Source organism: Ursus maritimus, unplaced genomic scaffold (genome assembly GCF_017311325.1).
Source record: "Ursus maritimus isolate PB19 unplaced genomic scaffold, ASM1731132v1 scaffold_17, whole genome shotgun sequence".
Lineage (NCBI taxonomy): Eukaryota > Metazoa > Chordata > Mammalia > Carnivora > Ursidae > Ursus > Ursus maritimus.
The window spans coordinates 9,896,644-9,917,751 of NW_024424119.1; the positions used below are offsets into that span (position 1 = coordinate 9,896,644).

Consider the following 21,108-nt stretch of genomic DNA (forward strand, 5'->3'; position numbering starts at 1 on the left):
TTGTGTTCATCCGTTTTCCTTTCTTTTCATAAGCATGAATTTCAGAACCTACTTGACATGAAGAAAAAAAAATTCCTCTTTTTCTCTCACGGTCTTGTATTTAAGCCCTCTTCAAAGAAACTATAACATTAAATAAAGCTCTGTTTACATCCCATAAATACCACATAGAATTCTTACTCAAGCTAATACTCTAGATCAAATGAAAAAAGATGAATCTTCACATTTTTTTCCCCCAAAGATATACTTGGGGAAGAAATAAGAAAAATTTGGAAACATTTTCTAAGCCAAATTTTAGCTTCTGTTCTAGACCAAGTTATTAACAAAAGCAATTTTCACATTTATATTACCTGTTTTATCCACTAAACTATATGCTCCTCAAGGTTAGTTCAGTTATATATGGCAGGAATTCACTCTATTCAGTATATTATTTTTATTAAAACTAAATATTTAAAGGATGACTCTTAACATACTAGCATCTATCAAACACATTGGCTTCTACCGAGTAGAAAAATAATCCTGAACATGTTTAGAGGTTCCAGAAACAAAATTATTTTGGATTTTCAATTACTCTAGGTAGCGAAAACTTTATATATCATTCATACATTTATTCTGTAGGAAAATATGCTTTAATTCTGTGAATGTCATTTCAAAAAAGAATACATATGCAATGAGTATAAGCACTATTTTCCAATAGGTATCATAGAAGCCTGATATTATTCAGTGCATAAGTACATTCAGTTCTTAGATCTCACTGAAAACACTGTGGTATTATTTGCAAAAACTTAACAAAGTGCTCTTATATTTAACATCTGCACATTTCTTTTAAACACTGTACTATTGTAAATAAGTGGATAGCAATAAAAGAACTATGATCCTCCAAGCCCTCCTATTTATGTAATATTTACTAAGTTAAACTGATTATAAGGTATGTATCTCAAAAAATGAAAGAAAGAACCCTGTAGAAAAATAACACCTTGCCACTGTCACTACATAACACCAGTGTTTAAATTCTATCATCTTACATAAAGGTTAAAGGACAAAAGTAGTAAAATCAACTAAAACTACAATAACTAGGGTACACATAAAATAAAAGAGATGTAAAATGTGATACAAAGAACACAAAACATGGGGGGAGTAATAGTAAAAATGTAGTTTCATCATGTGTTCAAATTTAAGTTGCTCTCAAATTAAAATAGACTGTGATATACACAGGATTATATATGTGCACCTCATGGTAAACATAAAGCAAAAAGTTATAGTAAATACACAAAAGAAGATGAGAAAAGAACTTAAACATAACACTACAGAAAGTAATCAAACAACAGGGAAGAGAAAAAAAAGAAGATGAAAAGAATAGAGAGGAACTACAAAGCCAGCCAGAAAACAGTTAACAAGATGGCAATAAGTACACAGCTATCAACAATTACTTTAAATGTAAATGGACTAAATTCTTCAATTGGGTGGCGAATGGATTAAAAAAAGAAACATCTATACACAGACTTCAAGAGACTTAGTTCAGAAGGAAGTACATATGCAAACTAAAAATGAAAGGATGGAAAAAGATATTTCATGTAAATGGAAGTGAAAAGAAAGCTGGTATAACTACTCATAGCAGACAAAACAGACTTTAAAACAAAGACTGGATTAAAGGCAGAGGGGTAGTCCATAAAGAGGAGTCAATCCAACAAGAAGATTTAACATTTATAAATATATATGCACCCATTATAGTAACATCAAAACGTATAAAGCAAATATTAAGCAGACGTAAAGGGAGAAAATGACAGCAATACAATAGCAGGGGACATTGACATCCCACTTACATCAATGGATAGATTATCCAGACAGAAAATCAATAAGGAAACACTGGCTTTAAACAACACATTAAACCAGATGGTCTCAATAGATGTATACAGAACATTCCATCCAAAAGTAGCAAAACACACATTCATCTCAAGTGCACATGGAACTTTCTCCAAGATAGATCACATGTAGGCCACAAAACAAGTCTCAATAAACTCAAGAAGGCTGAAATCCCTGTCAAGCACCTTTTCTGACCACAACTGTACAAAACTAGAAATCGATTACAAGAAGAAAACTGGAAAAACTACAAATACATAGAGATTAAGCAACATGTTACTGAACAACTACTGGATCATAGAAGAACTCAAAAGAGAAATTAAAAAAAAAATACCTAGAGACAAATAAAAACAGAAGTATGACATACAAAATCTATGTGATGGAGCAAAAGCAGTGTTAAGAGGGAAGTTCACAGCAATACAGGCCTACTTGAAGAAACAAGAGATCTTCAAATAAACAATTTAACTTTACATTTAAAGAAACGAGGAAAAGAAAAAGGCCCAAAGTTAGTAAAAGGAAGGAAATAATAAAGATAAGATCAGGAATAAATGAAATAGAGACTATAAAAACAATATAAAATATCGATGAAACTAAGAGCTGCTTCTTTGAAAAGATGCAAAAATCCTCCCCAAATTTAGCAAACCAAATTCAACAATACGTTAAGAAGATCATACACTATGATCAAGTGGGACTTATTTCAGGGATGCAAGGATGGCTTAACATACACAAATCAATCAACATGATAAATCACCTTAAATAAAGGAAAGATCAAAATCATATGATCATATCAATAGATGCAGAAAAAGCATTTGACAAAATTCAGCATCCATTTATGATAAAAACTCTCAAACATAAACGGAATGTACCTCAACATAATAACGTCCATTTATGACAAACCCATAGCTAATATCATACTTAATGAAAAAGCTTTTCCTCTAAGATCAGGAACAAGACAAGGATGCCCACTCTCCTCACTTTTATTCAACATAATAATGGATATCCCAGCCAGAGCAATTAGACAAGAAAAAGAAATAAAAGACATATAAATTGGGAAAGAAATAGTAAAACTCATTATTTGCAGATGACATGATACTATATAGATAATTCTAAGGCCTGCTTCCAAAAAAAAATTGTTAGAATAAATGAATTCAGTAAAGTTCCAGGATACAAAATTAATATAAAAATCTGTTACATTTCTATACACTAATAACAAACTATCAGAAAGAGAAATAAAGAAAACAATTCCACTTTCAATCACATCAAAAAGAACAAAATACCTAGAAATGAATTTAACTGAGGAGGTGAAAGATCTGCACACTGAAAACTCTAAGACATTGATGAAAGGAACTGAAGAAGATGCAAATAAATAGAAAGATATTCTGTGCTCATGGATTAGAGGAATTAATATTGTTAAAATGTACATACTACTCAAAGCATTCTATAGATTCAATGCAATCCTTATAAATATATTAAAGGCATTTTTCACAGAATTGGAACAAATAATTCTAAAATTTATGTGAAATCACAGAAGACCCCAAATATACAAAGCAACCTTAGGAAAGAAGAACAAAGACGAAGGCATCACGCTCCCCGATTTCAAACTATATTACAAACCTATAGTAATCAAAACTGTATGGTTTTGGCATAAAAACACATAGATCAACAGAACAGAATAGAGAGCCCAGAAATTAACCCACTATATATGGTTAGTTGACTTTTGATAGAGGAGGCATAAATATACAATGGGGAAAGGACAGACTCTTCAATAAATGGTGCTAGGAAAACTGGACATCTATACACAAAAGAATGAAACTGGACCACTTTCTTATACCATAAATAAAAATTAACTCAAAATGGATTGAAGATTTGAAATGTAAAACCTGAAACCAGAAAAAAACATAGGTTGGTCTTAGCGATTTTTTTTTTTAATCTAAGTCCAAAGGCAAGGGAAACAAAAGCAAAAATAAACAAATAGGACTACATCAAGCTAAAAAGCTCCTGCACAACCAAGGAAACCATCAACAAATGAAAAAGCAACCTACTGAATGGCAGAAAATATTTGCAAATCATGTATCTGATAAGGGATTAATATCCAAAATATATTTTTTAAAAACCCACATAACTCAATGACAAAAAAAACCACTTTAATTAAAAAATGCAGAGAGAATCTGAGTATTTTTCCAAAGAACACATATAGATGGCAACAGGCACATGAAAAAAATGCTCCAAAAAGAAAAAAAAAAAAACCAAAAAACAAAAAAAGGAAGAAAAAGGAAAAAAAGCTCAACATCGCTAATCATCAGGGAAATGCAAATCAAAACTATAATGAGATATCACCTTATATCTGTCAGAATGGCTATTATCAAAGCCAAGAAATAAGAAGGGTTGGCGAGGATGTGGAGAAAAGGAACGCTCATACACGGCTGATGGGAATATAAATCAGTATAGTCAGTGTGGTAAACACTATCAAGGTTCCTTTAAAAATTTAACATAGAACTACCACGTAACCCAGCAATTCCGTTATTGGGTGTCCATCCAAAGAAAATAAAAACACTAATTTGAAAAGACACACATACCTCTACATTCACTGCAGTATTATTTATAATAGGCCAAGATATGGAAACAACCTAAGTGTCCATCAATGGATAAATACATAAAGATGATGTTGGCGGGGGGTGTACGTACACATACAAAATGGAATACCAGTCAACCATAAAAAAGAATGGAACTTCGCAACATTTTCGACAACATGGATAGATCTTGAGGAGATCTATGCCAAGCGAAATAACTCATACAGAGGAAGATAAACACTGCGTGATTTCACTTCTATGTAAAATCTAAAAAACAAAACAAAACAAAACCCAGACACATAAATAAAGAGAACAGATTGGCGGTTTCCATAGGGGAGTGGGGTTAGGGGTGAAGGGGATCAAAAGTATAAACTTTCAGTTACAAAATAAGTAAGTCACAGGGATGCTATGTACAGCAAGGGGACTATAGTCAGTAGCAGTGTTTTAACGTTATATGATGATAGATGGTAACTAAACTTCTTGTGGTGATCATTTTGCAATGTATACAATGTCAAATCCCTATGTTATACACCTAAAGCAAATATAATACTATACATCAATTATATCTCAATAAAAAATTAAGTTCTACCATCTTGACTTTCTATTAATATAAAATAACACATGAAAGAATGGTATACTTACTTTTCATGAAGTAACCCAATCCAACGATCTTAACAAAAGCTAAACCTTGACTAAAATGGATGGCAACCAGACTCATAGCAAGACATACTTGACCTGTGGCATAGCCAAATCTAAAAAGTTTGTGAAATTTAAGCCATCAGACAACTTCTCAGGTCTGGGAAACCACAGCTTATACCCAGGATGCTGTTTGGGCCTTCAAAGCAATATGCTCAAGTGAATAAATCATGCATGAAAACCCTATACTATAGGATTCTTTTATAAAGTTCCTTTTTAAGAAGCATCCCCCCTCCAAGGGTGTGCCCCTTTCAGGTTCCAGATACTTTTCCATATGGGAAATATAATGCAGTAAAGCTTCCTTCCATCTGGTGTCTTGAAAAACATTTATGAAGTTTTACTGTACATTTCTGATAATCCTGATATTCCAGACATCTTTTTGTCAGAGTTATCCTACAATGTGAACCTTAGAAATCATAATTTATATTAACGGCCTGGATCCAGGTGTAAGGTAGAACATAGAGAAAAGAGAGAACAAAGCAGATAGTGCTTTCAGGTGGCCCTTCTTATTGTGCTACCAAATCTTAAGACCACTTTCCATAAGAAGAACCTATGGGCACCAGACAATCAACTCCTTTACATACATATATTACTTATGAGTCAAATAAGCAATCAGATGAACTAAAATTTTATGCATTGAGTGAAGGAAACTAACAAAGGGAATACAGACTAATTCTAAATTTGATGTTTGTAATTTAGTAGGCACCATATTTCATATAAAACATCTACATTTTAATCGGCCCAATGACTCCCCAAGTGGCACTGACAGTAGTAATTCCATGGAGATTTTCCTGTTCTAAGTGAGTGACTTCATGGGTAGCTTTTGCAGAATGATCCTGATGATGGAGTTAAAAATGATCATCTTTGGATTTTCACTAAAATGGAATTTTTAAAGTAAGTTTTTATTAACTTTTCAAAACATTTATGAGTTAAGAAATTAGAAGGAAACACCTCTTTGCTGTTTAAGATCTGTGATCTAATAAACAGGTGGGTTTTCCATAAGACAGCAAAATCTCATTAATTCAAACTAAAATAATGTTTTTAGTTCAAAAGTGGGAGCTGGGTTGAAAATTAATTTTGTTTAGTCAGTCATTTAATTGCAGAGTTTGAATTAATAGTACAATCAAGACAGGGAATGTTCAAAATACTTTAAGGCATTAACTTTTCAGGAAAGTTGGAAAATTTGTCCAAAAAGTCTATTTAAATAGAACTCATTATTACACTAATTATAGATCATGTTTATATATTCATATGAAAATGTACACTAATGACCTCTACTTTCACGTAGCTTAACTTGAGCCCCAATCTGAACCAAACTGAAAGCTGTAACAGAGAAGCATGGTGTCTCTTTCCCATTTGAATACAGCATCCCCTCAAGCAAATATTTGTTAAATAAATACATTTTTCCGAACTTTCAAAATAGGAAAAAAAAATACAACATAAAGGAAAACTGTGACCTAATGGGATATTTAAAAAAAAATGGGGTGAAAGATCAAAATTTGAAACAAAGACTATATATTAAATAAACAGAACACATTAAATTCTACATCTTAAATTGGTAATAAAAGGCACCAAATGGTTAATTTCCATTCACTACCTGTAACGTGCCTAGAAGTTTTCTAGATTTACCTCCCCAAAGTTTTAACCAAATGTATCATTTTTCCTTATTAAAAAAATTAATATGCATAATAAAAAGACAATATTCTTTCTGCCTCTGACCCTACCACCATATAGCTATTCAACATGTTTTTGTTTTGTAACTCAAAAACACAACCCAGAGTGACAAGAAATTAAAATGAAAATCTCAAACTTGCAGAAGAGGTTTACCTAAGAAAATCTTTCGCATATAAAAATTTTGCTTCAAGAGAATATTAAACTTTTACATAAAGACAATTCATGGTTGGAGAAAAATTTCTATTTATGTAGTGAAAATAATAAAATTACTTAAACATTATATGCTTCAGACTTTTCATTAATTCAGACTGACCTACTCATTAACTTGAAATGCTAGTGTTTTCCCATACCATATATGAAATATGCATATTACGGTCAGGTACGTGAGTATATGAGTCTCTCTATCTATAAAATTAAAATAGAGAGAAGCATCTGCTCCCCAAAACCACCAAAAATTAGCTAAATTTTGATTTAGAGTAAACGAAGTATTTCTGAAATCCTTAAAATCGTTTTTTGTAGGCAGTTTTTCAGTAGCCTTATTTCAGAGGGTTGTCCCTATCGGATACAAGCATAATTGACTACAAAAATGCATAAGTAAAGGAAGCTAATGGCCTTGCTTAATTAAAATGTAAAACTTCACCATCTTATATTCCATTTATATGATTTTAAAGGAGGCTTCAGTAAGTCACTCTCTTGACAAGAGCATTCAGATTGCAGAGAAGGCTACAAAGGCGTTAATGACATTTACCCCCCTAATAAGAGCTGTTCACACTTCATGGTTTTTCCTTGTTATTGCTCAGGACAGACACTAGCACCTCATTGAAAGATCAGTGCTGCAAAGGAAAAAAGGCCCCTTGAGACATCTCAGACTTGAGGAAAAGCACTAAATCAGGTGATGCTACATAGATGACATATTTGATTCTCAGGGGTTCTTACTCACCCTATGGCCATGGATTTGAGGCAGTTAACACACAGCCAATCAAAACCCTCCCCCACTCCCAGAAGACAGGGCCATCTTCTTCTGCAGCAGGCATAGTGAAGGCTAGGGAGAAAAGAAATAAACTTCTTTCAGGTGCCCTAGGTCTGGCAGGATCCAAATGTCTTGTACTGCTCTCAGTTAATCTCCATCGATGTGTGGCTGAATGAATAAAACACTGACCTTTTCACCTAAGAGACCACAATTTGAATCCAACATAAAGTCACTGGAGGATCAATGGACAGAGGCACTCATATTTTAAAGCAATAAAGCACTGCAAAAGGGAAAAGGAAAAAAAAAGTTTTTTACCGTGGTTTTGGCCACAGATTCAACCCGGTTTCCCTGGCTCAGCTATTATGAATTGGATCTCTGATTCAGAATTGAAAAGCTCCCAGCACTGCCCCTATGGATCTCAAAATCTGGCACGAGCCCATGGCTACTGCAAGGCAGACATTCCCTCACATGTCAATACGTGGAAAAGCAATCCCGGCTGGTGATGGAATGATGGCTGACTCAATGGAATATACTCAGCATGAACTCCAATTCTGGCAGAGATGACAGGACGCAGAAACAAGTAGCTCTTAATTACTCTTTCAAGGGGAATTTAAGTGTATTTCGTTGTTGTTAATTTGAAATTCTTAAAGATGTGTGCATACTTTTAAACAAGAGGCAAATGAACGAAGTGACTGAAGGTGTGTCCCTGACTACCTCGTTTTGTGTCTTATCAACACACCATAAAATTAACAGGCTTAATATGAACAGGTACCCTAGAGACAAAAACCTATAGGATAGATACTCTATTGTTTAAATGTCAATTTCTTTGAAGCCTGGACTAACCTGACCATAAGCCAATATTTTCAGTCGTCCGTATTCCAAACATTCTATTTATTTCACTAAGGAATCTGAAAGAAATGCCTGTTGTGCACTGCCTTCCTTTAGAATTGTATCCCAGAGAGGATGCAGTGTGCACCGGAGTCTTCAAATTACCACACTTATTCCACTGCTATTTTTAAAACCAAAAAAGAAAAAAAGTCCACAGCAGGAAAAGTATATTAAAATAAAAATAGAAAATACAGCAACCACATTACTCATACTAACTAGAAAGCTGCCTCTGACACTATTATTATGGCTTTGTTAAAGAGAGAAAATTACATGAGAACAAGAAAACCAGGTTAAAGCATTTCCTTACACAGAGGACCTTCAGTTCTCAAAGTCTCTGAGAAACAGCTTCCTGGGGCCTATAGGTAAGAAATACACAATAAACTCAAGATGACCTCTGGACAGAAAATGCATACCAACTGATAACTCGTTCTCTTACTTTTGGGGCCTTATGAATTACAGTCTACTGGAGCCATGCAAGGCATTCTACTGTTAAGATGCAAAACTATCTGTCTGATCTACTCTCCAAGTCCCTGTCCCAAGTCTACGTTGACTGAGAGAGAGAGAGAATACAATACTCAGTGCCAGCAACAAATGAAAACACTTCCTAGATAGCAATAGGACCTCAGTGGTGGGTTTCTAAAACAACTGTTCATGAAGCCACTAGCCAGCGACTGGCCTTTTTGAGGGTTAATAGCAACAAATGCCAGGTCTGTGAACCAAAAGAATCACTAGTCACTCCCCTTAAAAAGGGATGTGATGCAGGGCCCCTGGCTGGCTCAGTGGGCAGAGTATGTGACTCTTCATCTCAGGGTTGTGAGTTCGAGCCCCAGGTTGGGTGTAGAGATTACTTAAAAATAAAATCTATTAAAAATATATGAAAGAAAGAAAGAAAGAAAGAAAGAAAGAAAGAAAGAAAGAAAGAAAGAAAAAGAAAAAGAGAGAGAGAAGGGAGAAAGAAAGGGATGTGATTCAAATGTCAGGTGAATCAAGATGAGCTTCTCAGCAACAGGCCCAGGCCTGGCCTAACACACTCACTTAAACCACAGCTCAATGCTGCTCACCTAACTGAAATGCAGCTTTCCCCCATAAACTTGTTCACACCTCTTCCCAACATAGCATTCTTCCTGTATGGAAAAATGCTTGTTCCATCCTTTCTACTATGTAACAATATCTCTCTTCTTCCTTAAGAATCTCCTCTTTCAACAGGTCTTCCTAGAGTAATTCAATTTGGCAGTGGTCACTTTAATTCTACTAGCAAATGTATTGGCCTGCATTCTATTTTCCAACTGCTGCTGGCATTACTTATAAGACTACCATACATGAATCAAATACATATATCTTTATTTATGTTTGTCCCATCTGTATGGATTTAGCAAGAGCTTCCAGCAACCCACACAGATGCTCATCTCACTTTCTACTTTTTCATAGTCCTTCATGATTTCACATAGGAGAATGTGAAACATAGGTCACTCAAAAGAAACAGATGGCAGACTGGGGCTGGGTCTTGAGAGCCTTCCCATGATTCTCTGCTACAGTCACAGATCTCAGTTCTTGGGCAAGCCCTCACCATCCCCCACCTGCCCCTTCAGTCAAATTGGGGGGAATACTAGAAAAGGACATGGTAGCTCAAATAAAATGTATGGACAACTAGAAGAATCACAACGTTTCTGTTGCTCTAGAAACTTAAGGGTTGTGAGGAATGGTGAATTTGAAAATGCCTTTACTTAAAGAATTAATATTTACTGAGATCTACTATGAATTTAACAAATGATTTCCTTTTACTCTCAAAACTCCAGTAAGGAGGTATCAGCAAAACTAGGCTTACAGAAATTATATATTTTTTGCAAAACTAGAGAGCTAATTGATGGTGGAACTGAGGTCTGAACCTACAGCTCAGGGGCGTTCCACTTCAAATTCAACCAGGAGCATGTCAGAGTATTGCTCTGGAGACCGTGTGGTTGAATCAGTGCCATCACAGAGAGTATCCATTTCCAGTAAATCTGAACCAGTTCTGATCAGATGGTGAATGGCCAGAGAACTGTGGGCTAATTTTTTGTTCCTCCTGGGGAACACAAAAACCCTCTCTCCATGTCCACAGACACAAATTCTATTCTACCAGTTACTGCATTCCATCCTGGAATTTGGTGAGCTCTCTATTTCTACTTTGCAAGGGTAAAGGGAGGAATATTTTTACTTTAACTCTGAGCACAAAACATCAAGCTACGTCCTTGGATATAAGGTGTTTATTTTCACTGCTGTTCAAACAGTTAGAGCTTTGGCAAGGGATTCAAAATCCCTGTATTCCACTTCCAGCTTTGACCCTGTCTGAGGCCTTCAGCCACGATTACTTTAAAACCAGGGATAACAGTCTCTGAAACTATCTCTCTAATAGGGAGGCTAAGAGAATTGCTGGGATAATGTCTGTAGAGTAGTCCAAGCACTCTGGAAAACAGATACTGTAAATATAGAACATTGCTCTGAACCATCTACCTTTTGTATATCCCTGCCAAAGACGGGGGATCTTGATCATTCATTCCTGTGATCTTTCACTTCTGAAAGAGAGTCACGTATTGTTGACATAATGCAAAGACACCTTAAGTTATGGTGGTGATAACCCAATCTTTAGTTGGAGTCAAATAATCCCTCCTCTGGGTCAATACTATGGGTCATCTGTACATTCTTACAATTTTGATCATACAACCTGCATTATTTGTTTACAGCTGCTTTGTCCTGAACAGTGAAGGCTTCCTGAGAGATCTCTTGTGTACTCAGCACATAGTAATTAAGTGGTAAAATTTGCTATTTGAAGGACTACCTAAATGAATTTAAACCTAGAACCATTCTTCTTTCTGCTCTAGAAATTTCCTAAAAACTGTGAGGTCAGGTAATGCCCATAAAAATGTTGTCTATTTTAAGTAAGTTTTACTTTATGCATTGGGGTGAAAGCCCAGATACTCTAACAATTTTAATAGATTCATTAAGTAGTCATTCATCCTGTGCCCAGTGCTTAGAAGAATACTGGAAGAGTTGATGAAATAGAAAAAAGCAAGGGTAATAAAATGACTGTCATTTTTGGAATAAGTCATTACTTAAAAATGTAGAAAAAGCACACATACATATTCACACACGCACAATGTAGTACCCATTAATAAGAGCACTGTGGGCTAGTTGTTGCTCTACGTACTTTATAAATATCTTTCATTTAACTTTATAAATGAAGAAACTTAGGTTCAAATATGCTAAATGACCTACCTTAGGTTACAGAGCAATCAAAAGTTGAAACCAAGATTCATACCCAAGTCTGTCTCACTTCAAGGTCCAAAGCCTTTGTCACTATAGTTTCTTGCCTCTTACTTGCAATCAGGTATATACTACATATGTACATATATGCAGGTTTATGTCTATCTGTATGTACATATGTGTGTATGTCTTATTTACAACTGAATAGTAGCTACTCTTTTGCCTGACTGTATGGGAAGGCACTCTGTTCTAAGAGATGCAGTGAAATATTAAAAAAAAAAAAATATCCTGGATTTAAGGCTGCTTTATACACAAAGGTCTAAGATGGCCATGTTGGCAAGAGTCTATATCATCTTTTTCATCATTACGTTAATCGTTAACATTTACTAGATACTTAGCAAGTGGCACTATGAAATGTTTTATACGCATTATCTTATTTTATCTTCACAATAAACCCATGAGGTACGGTTAGTATCCTTGCTTTCCAGGTGAGGGAACCAAGGCTTAGGCAGATAAAGACACAGGTCTATTTTCACACATTTAGTAAGACCTGCAACCGGGATTCGAACCCACAAGTCTGCTCTAACACACTACTCTGCTGCCCTAAGCTTTCCTTGTCCGACTATACAAAAGAAGGTAGAACTACAGCTAGTCCGCCACACCTGAACAGGGCACTGAGCTGGGCGCATCCTCCATGGTACAAAGGTACAGCTGGGAGTGGCTGCTAGCCCCAGACCACATGTCCTTGTTCCCTCAGTCACTTGGCCCCACTTAGATGGAAGCTCTGATCAGTGACTTGTAGAAGAAGTGACCCACTCTGCTTCCAGACCTGGTCCAGGAAAACCTCCCACACAGCCCCTCTACCATCTCTCAGCACTGCCACCTGGATGAGGAGCCTGAGGCCCCAGAGAATAGCAGAGCCATGAAACAGGAGAGGCTCTAAGTTGCCAGAGACGTTTGAGGAGATCAAAGCACCTCTGGGAGGAAAACGTTCACCAACCAGGAATGCTGACCCGTCTTGCTGAGAGAGAGAAATAAACTCCTGTTGTGGTAGGCCGCTAGTATTTCAGGGTTTACTTACTAAAACAAATAGCATTTCTCTTATTCACTAAAGCTTAAAATGTATTTATCTTTTTCTAAGCATTTGATATCTGCAGAGAAACAGGTTTGACACCTGAAATTTCCCTCCTGTAACCGATCAGAGTTAGGTTTATGCATAGATGTAAGTGGGAAAAAAAAACCCAACTTCAGTGGGAGTTTATAACATGTTTTCATCTACATTATTTCACCTTTTTGCCATTCAAGAACAAGAGAGGCATAAGGGGTTATCTCAGTTTTAAAGTTGAAGAAACTGTGGGGGTGCCTGGGTGGCTCTGTCAGTTGAGTGTCCGACTCTTGGTTTCGGCTCAGGTCATGATCTCAGGGTTGTGAGATCAAGCCCCGCCTCAGGCTCTGCACTGGGTGTGGAGCCTGCTTAAGATTCTCTCTCCCCCTCTGTCCTTTCACCCCCCCTTCATCTCAAAAAAAGGAAAGAATAAGAAAAAGAAGAAGAGGAGGAGGAGGAAAAAACCATGGCTGAGAATGGCCAATTTTCCATACTCACATATATCATCAGTGGCAGTACTGGGACTTTAGCCCAATATTCTTACTCAATGTGCAGTGCACCCTTTGCCATCCAACTTGATATCCTTTTATAGACCCAGAAAAGAACATTTCATCTCTGCTCCACCTCCTGCACATGATATAGTTGAAATCTTATTGATTAGGTTTTTTTGCACTCTTACAAGATATGTAATCCTGGAAAGGTAAGTCAAAGAGCAGAATTCACAATGAAGCATTAATGATAAAAAACAGATCTAGAGAAAAATTTGGGTCATGGAAATGAGAGAGGAAGGTAATCTGAAACAGGGTAGACTATCAAGAAATACCCAAGAAAAGGGATATAAAAGAGGGACTAATTTCACTAAGGTCAGGTAGACAAGACCTGTCACTGAATGCAAGAGGCATCTTAACTATCTTTCCAGTTCAAGATTCTCAGGCCTTCTCTATTCTCTAAACCATGCTCCTCTGATGCTAAAAGGTTCTCACAGATTACATTCTGGAAAGATACCTTGGTTGTCTTAAAACAACGACAACAACAACAACAACAACAAAACCCCAAATACTCCACATAGAATCAGAGACCTGAGTGCAAATCAGATTTCAAAATTTTCTCCCTCCGGTATTTTGGAAGCATTATTATGTGTGAGGCTGTGTACTAGGAGTTGGGTTATAGTAATGAGCAAGAGATGAGTGGTTCTTATCTTCAGGAAGCTTACAGTGCATCAACTGTGCCAATTAATAGCTTCTGTGATCATGGGAAAGTCACTCAATCTCTTTGAATTTCAACTACTCCAAATGTTAATTCATTGGCAATATCTACAAGAGAATGGTATAAGTGGACTCAAAGGCCTAACATATGTGAACTTGCTCCGCAAAGGGCTGTTTAAATACAAGTGTTTACTGAATATTGATGTTTTCCACCACATGGATACCACAAAACACTTGTTCCACACAGACCACTAGCTAGGGGGTGTGGGAGCCTTTGTTTCTGTTCCTACTGCCCTCAGGAGCCCATCTGTCCTTAGAGTACCTAGAAAGCCCGAGGAAAGACTACCAGCCCTTAGATCAACTGGTTACTGCATATTCCATGAGTTCCATGGTGAGAATCAAGCTGTACCAAGTGAAGTAGGTTTCTTTACCCATTCATTTAACAAATATTTATTGAGTGCCCTCCCTTTGTGGTGGTCCCTAGTGAGGAAGCCAAGAAGAAAACCATTTTAACAGTTGACTTAATTGATTGATTTTAAATTGGATTGGAGCTTGAGGGAAACAGTCTTGAGGTAGAGTCACACAAGAAAAGACTTATACTGGTTAACCTGGACAGAAAAGTTCTCTGTGAAAAAGTGGGACCTCAGCTGACACCTAAAGAACAAGAAACTACCTCTGTGTAGAGAGGAATAGGGGACTCCATGCGGAAGAATCCATGTATGTGAATGCCCCAAGTGGAGGAAGAGTTCTGATAAGCTTGACAGGAAAAGGCTATGAAGTGGAAAGTGTTTGTGGAGTCTACTTACCTACTCTCACAAACCACTTATTCCAGAACTTCTCAGAGCCTTTATGCTGATGTGTACACCTTGAGGCTCTACCAGAAGGATCCTGAGTGTAGTTCCTCCCAAATCTAAAATCAGACCTCTGGAAGACTACTGCCCCCAGAATACTCTGGGAAATAGTCTCCTAAAGTATTGATGGTTCTATTAGTTCTCATTGTTTCAAGACACAGGTGATTTGAAATGTGCATCCCTGCTGGCCCTCTCACAAGGCTGCTGACACCTTAGCTAATTATTCAGGGTGTCTGATATGGTTCTCTGAATTCTGGCAGGACTCATTTGCAAAGCAAGAGATTTCCACAGATGGGCTGGTGTATGAGCCCTGGCAAGTCAGATACATGCTCAAACTGAAAAATGACTTCATGAAAACCCAATTTTCAAATGATTAAATTCAAAAGTGATAATCACCTATACTCTTATATCCTAAGTCAAAGACAGGGAAAATGGGGAAGGGACAGGACACTGCTTCTATTTATTGTCAATAAATGTACCACGGGATATAGACTTGAAAAAAGAATTAATCTTTGGCAGCAGGAAAAACATCTTACGTTCCTTTAGATTTTAGCATCTAATTGCCTATTTCCTTTTTCTGCTGTTTTGTGGGAAAATGCCTAAAATTTACCTCACTTTTTCTGTACTTTATGAATGAACACTCTAATTGCTACACAGGAGAATACTGGGTTTTCTACTTTTAAGATGCTACCTGGATTCTTACATCATTGTGGTCCAAGTTATGCTCTTCATTTTACACCCAGCTGGCTCGCTTATGAATTACATGGATGATTACAGACGTGAAAAAGTAATTTTTACCAAAACAGCACGATTCTTGAAAGATATTGATAGTCTTTTAAATGAATCTGTGCCATCACTATGACCTCCCTCTTCCTTTTAATAACCTCTTCATACATGCTCGTAAATGATAGTTTTGAACGGCCTACTCTTCTTTTCCCCCACATCCAAAAATTCAAAATCAGATCAGACCCCTGCTATTCTTTCACATTCAAAACTATCTCTGAAAGCAGCAGTAGCTGTGTCTACACAAGGGATGGAGGGTTAGGCCCAGAGAGAGTTAAATTAATATCCTGGCTTCACCAGTTCAACTTACCGTACATCTTCATTTGCCCAGTAACACAATCTATAGCCAACTGCTAACCAAGTCAATATGTGGTAAGACTAACAGCCACCCTAACTTGCCTTGATAATTATTCTCCTTTAACTGACATAATATTCAATATACTGTTGTTGAGAGCAATAATGCTAAAATTGATGCCTTGAGGGCTACAAGACAATTGAGTTTTAGCCAGATAAAATGACTTGTATGCTAACAGTGCATTATAGAGTTCCACAACCTTTGGACACACATTTTACAGCCTTCTTGCATGAAAATGTACATATAATTATATTCAAAGTCATTTGCGTATACCTTATCATTACTACATATAATTTTTAAAATATTGGCCAATAACCAAATTACATTGCTTTAGATGAAAGGGGTTTGTTTCTATAGTTTAGCTCTTGTTTTTGAGTGTCTTATTTTTTAAAACAAAATGAGCATTTTCTTACTACACAGTTTTGTGTCCTTCAACATCTTGCTTTTTCCCTAAACCAAGAACTATTTTCACAAGGAAGAAATAGATGATAAATGCTAAGTACCAAAAGCATCATTTAAATAAAATCTATATTACATCAATCCTATCAATAAAACAAGACAGAAACTAAACCTTGTATTCTTCTAATGTAAAAATCATCTATGATTTTCTCAAAATGTCAATTCTAGGCCCTGAATGGAGAAACAGATTATATTAAGTTTAAGACTTTGTCAAAAATCTATATTAAGTTAATAAAAATTAATTACAGCTTAAGTATCACAATAAATGGCAGAATTCTTCATATGTAATATTTCACCCTGAAATAAGAGACTTTACAAATTTCAGGTCGTGGTTTTGCTGAATTTTCCTCTCATCCTTAATTTCTCTTGCAATTTTGTATTGTTAAAACCTTGGCCCTCACACAAAAAGAAATACGGAGTACATTTCAAAGTGCATTTTCTGTGCACTTTAGAGATAGACTGAAACGGAGAAAAATTAACACTTAAATAATAATTTCAAGTCAAACAAAGAACAGGTATTGGTCAAGGCAAAACATTAGGACAATATCACAGAACAACAAGCAGGTTCTAGATTTACTGCCATCAAAATGCTACAGTGAATGGGGTTGTTAAGAGGGCAACGAATCAGTCATGCACGTATGTTTGGACAGGAAGATACCATGCATCTGCTCCAGAAAGCTCAGGCAAAAATATACACGTAGAACTGAAATACAGCACTGATGACAGAACTAAGCCTCAGAGTGGAGGCAGTAAAGTGGTACTAGATTGGGGAGTATCATCATAGGTTTTGAATAAAGAGTGCTTAGCCACGCTAACAGTTCTGTTCAAAAATGTTCAAGACCTTTGTTCCTTTCTGTAGAGTAAGAGCTATCCCAAGTGGATATTAATAACTATGTTGTGGAAACGAATGTAGAAAGATGTGGCACCATATCTACTCCAGGCCAGTACGAGCAGGTATTGTGAAATTGGTTCCATGCTTTATTTTTCCTGGCCTCTTCCTTCTGGACCTCATGTTCCCCCAGGTCCCCTGACCACCCAGGACTTAACTTTCCACTCACCCCACTGAAATGCCCCCATCCTGAGGCAAATGAGATAATGCTTGTGAAAGTCTTCTATAAACTAAAAACGTAATACATAATTATTCCTATTATCATCTTCATCTTGTCTTCTGAGGGCCAAATTCTCTGTGCCTTCCAAGTTGACATCTCACTAAACTAAGCAATGATTGAATGCTAACCAGAGCACTCACAAGAGCAGACGGGTTATTCCACCTTCTGTCTCTCTCTACTTCCTGTCATCATACCTCTCTGCTCGCTTGCCCTGGCTAACACCTGGAGGTACCACAGGAGAATGACAGGAATGTGTGTGTTTTTATGCCAGGTTAAAGCAAGGGGGAGATGTAAGGCCCTCCACTCATCACATACCAAGCTGGCAGCCAAGGCCTTGCACACAACACAGGGTGATTCAGGGAATAAACAAGGCTGGCAGCGCCAAAAACAGTTTTTTTGTTTTTTGTTTTTTTTGAAGGGGTCAATTCTCCTGCTATTATCCCCATAAGAAATTTCAAAAATCACTTCAGATTCTACCTTCTCCAACTGTGATCTCCTTTGGCAGGAGGGAGTACTTCTTCATCGTCCAGTGTAGTCTTTTTGGATCCTGGGGTCTCCCAACATGCTGTTTTCAACATTTACCCTTCAAGGGTCATAGGAAGACAGATGGCCATAAAAACATTTCAGAGGCAAAGTACACAATGCAAAGCGACTCATGACATACTGCAAAAAATGACGAAAAAAATGCAGGGAGGTTGGGGTGGGGGTCGGCAATGGAGGCTGCAGTCCTCCAGGTAAACTTCTTAAGACCCTACCAGATCACAAGTGCCACTGATACAAACAAGAGACTCAAGCTGGAAGAACAGGTGTTGTGAAAGCCAAAACTATACCCGTGTCTGTGTGCTTTGGAATATGAGGGCTTACTGGTTATAAAAGCAGAGAGTTTACAGAGGTTACAGTTCTGATTTGGATGAAGAAGCAATAAATAGGGGACACAGACAACCAAAAAACAAAACAAAACACTAACCCTATAAATTCAGAGCAAGCAAAAGCCCTACTAAACCCAGATGGGTTTAGTAATCTCAGATTTTCACGAACACGTCACCCACCTCAAAGAGCCCTTCCTTTTAGTGGGGCTACAATCAGACTTGTTGGAGAAGCAGGAAGCCCACGTTGTAGGAAGAGGGAGCTGAATTTAAAAAGGTGCAAACAAAGCAGTGCTAGGCAACAGGCCACTTTTTCCTTGCTAGCACACACCACCGAGGCCCAGCGCCAGCCTGCTGGGACAGAGCTCCTTCTTTCCAGTTCTCTGACAAGCCTGCCAAAAGGAGCACTTTAATCAGAAGAGGGTGTGCCTGCCCGGGCCTGTGAGGGGCAGGAAAGACACCAGGTTTGCAAGGGTTCTCCCTCAGCCCGTCCTAGAGCTGGCCAGACACCAGCTTCACGTCCTCCCCCTACCTGAAGGATGTACCCCCGGACGTAGTCCCGCAGAGTCCAGCCCAGGCCGTGCAGGATGTGCAGCACCTCCTCCTGCTTCAGGACACTGAAGAGACGGTCCAGCAGGATCTTTAGCCGCACAGGCACCGCCTGCGTCCCGTACAGCATCAGGCTGCTGATGTCGAACACCACGTTGGACTGCACGATCTCCACCTGGGTGGGGTGGTATAGGTGCTGCGTGCTGAGCTTATCCAAGGCTGTGGTGGTCCCACCAAAGTTCCGGAGGTGGGTGGGAATACGGAGACAGAGGGAAAGGGCAGAGACAAAGAAAGTAGAAACAAGTTACTGGAAGTTATCAGGGCTCCATTTCTACAGATGGATCAGGACTGCAGATGTTTAAGCAAGATTTTGCAATGTAAACAGTTCTCTTCCCAACTCCTCCCTGCTTTGTCTTTTCTTTTTAATTTGGTATGTTTATAAATTGCAGACAACAGCAAATACAAAACATACTCGACTTTCGGAAAGAGAGCCACTGACAATGTTTCTAAATGACTGTGGCCAGCTCTAAAAACCTGACTAATTAATTTCCCAATTGAACTATGGCTTAGCCCAAGTTGCCATGGTGTCCCCCATGTCCCCCCCCCCCAAAGACAGACAGACAGACAATTCCTGACTCCTGCCATAAGAGCAGGCTCAGCCTATCAGCTTTCTGAGTAAGATTCACCCCTTAGCATACTTGAATGGTTTAAAGAGGAAGAGGAGCATGCTGTTTAGACTACAGGGTTAAAAGGCCTAAGCTGAGGGAGTAAGGACTAGTATTGTAACTCGAGTTAAATTAGCCAGCAGGTATTATCCCAAGAAGCAGTTCTTCCAACTCCCCCTCTTGCTATTCACCTGTTAGTTTAATGTTCACTGGCCTGTTTCAAGAAAAAGGAATTCACATTGTAACTTGGTCACTTTTTATTAATAACTCTGACAAGGGTTTAGTATCAGATGAAAACAGGAGAAAAATGACAGACATCAAGGTTGAAGAATTTCTGTGTATTTCAGGGGCGTTACCTCAGTACAGAAAACTGAGGGTAACCATCTGCATAGTAAATACTTCAGGCCTTTTTCTCCTGATGTTTAAGAAGTTACATCTAGATCTAAAAGCCAAGATACGGTCATACATTCTAGTCCCCATCCTTATCTGAGCTCCTGGGAACCCTACTGCAGATAATGTAATTACATTTTTCCTCAGTTTCCCTACAGNNNACAATTAAGATAACATTGTCTCATCTACAAGGCTCAAAGAGATGCTGCAAAGATTAATGGGATAATGAGTGAGAGGTGCTTTGAACTCGTTAAGAGAGCACAAAAGCCTTAGATCAACTGTCAGAATTATACACAGATGACCTTCCAGAGATTAAAAAAGATAAACACGTGAGCCTGAAAGATGGTCATCTAATCTCATAAGTCAGGCAAATGGATATCAGAAAACAACCAGGCGCAAATCGTAACTACACCTGAGAGCGCCCAAGGTTTTTCCAAGTTCTAAACCACTGCCTGGCCTTTCTCAACCACTCTTCCCAGCACCTCAGCCCTCCACAGTATAGGCTACTGTACACGTGCACGCTGAGCAACTCCTGTTTGAATATGGCCGTACTGCTGCATATTAATGCAGGTAGTTAAAAGTGCATGCACACACACACTTTTTTTTTAGTATTTCAAATGTATTTTTTTCAGGGTTCCTCCTCCACTCTCGTTTCCTCCTGACTTGTGGTCACCAGAGAGTTCATGTACTCTTGATAAATTGCTTTCTTACATCCACAGTGTAAAGGCCCTTATCATTTACCCGCTGGCTTCATTCAACACATTTACTCCCAGGAATACTTTGTCAAAGAGTTCGGGTTTCCTCATACTTCATTTCTTGCAGCTGATTGGTCTGATCTTTCCTATTCCAGTGGTTAAGTCAACTTTGAATAAATAG

The 21,108-nt window shown here is 37.7% G+C and overlaps 1 protein-coding gene across 2 annotated transcripts in view; it reads right to left on the reverse strand.

Annotated features, from left to right (window-relative positions):
* Nucleotides 1-21,108, reverse strand: part of BNC2 (basonuclin 2) — a 419,913-nt gene that overhangs the window by 104,318 nt on the left and 294,487 nt on the right. For both annotated transcript variants that reach the window (XM_040631459.1, XM_040631458.1), the window contains one exon: nt 19,161-19,396. In XM_040631459.1, coding sequence (XP_040487393.1) covers nt 19,161-19,396 — 236 coding nt within the window. The remainder of the gene's footprint in view (nt 1-19,160; nt 19,397-21,108) is intronic.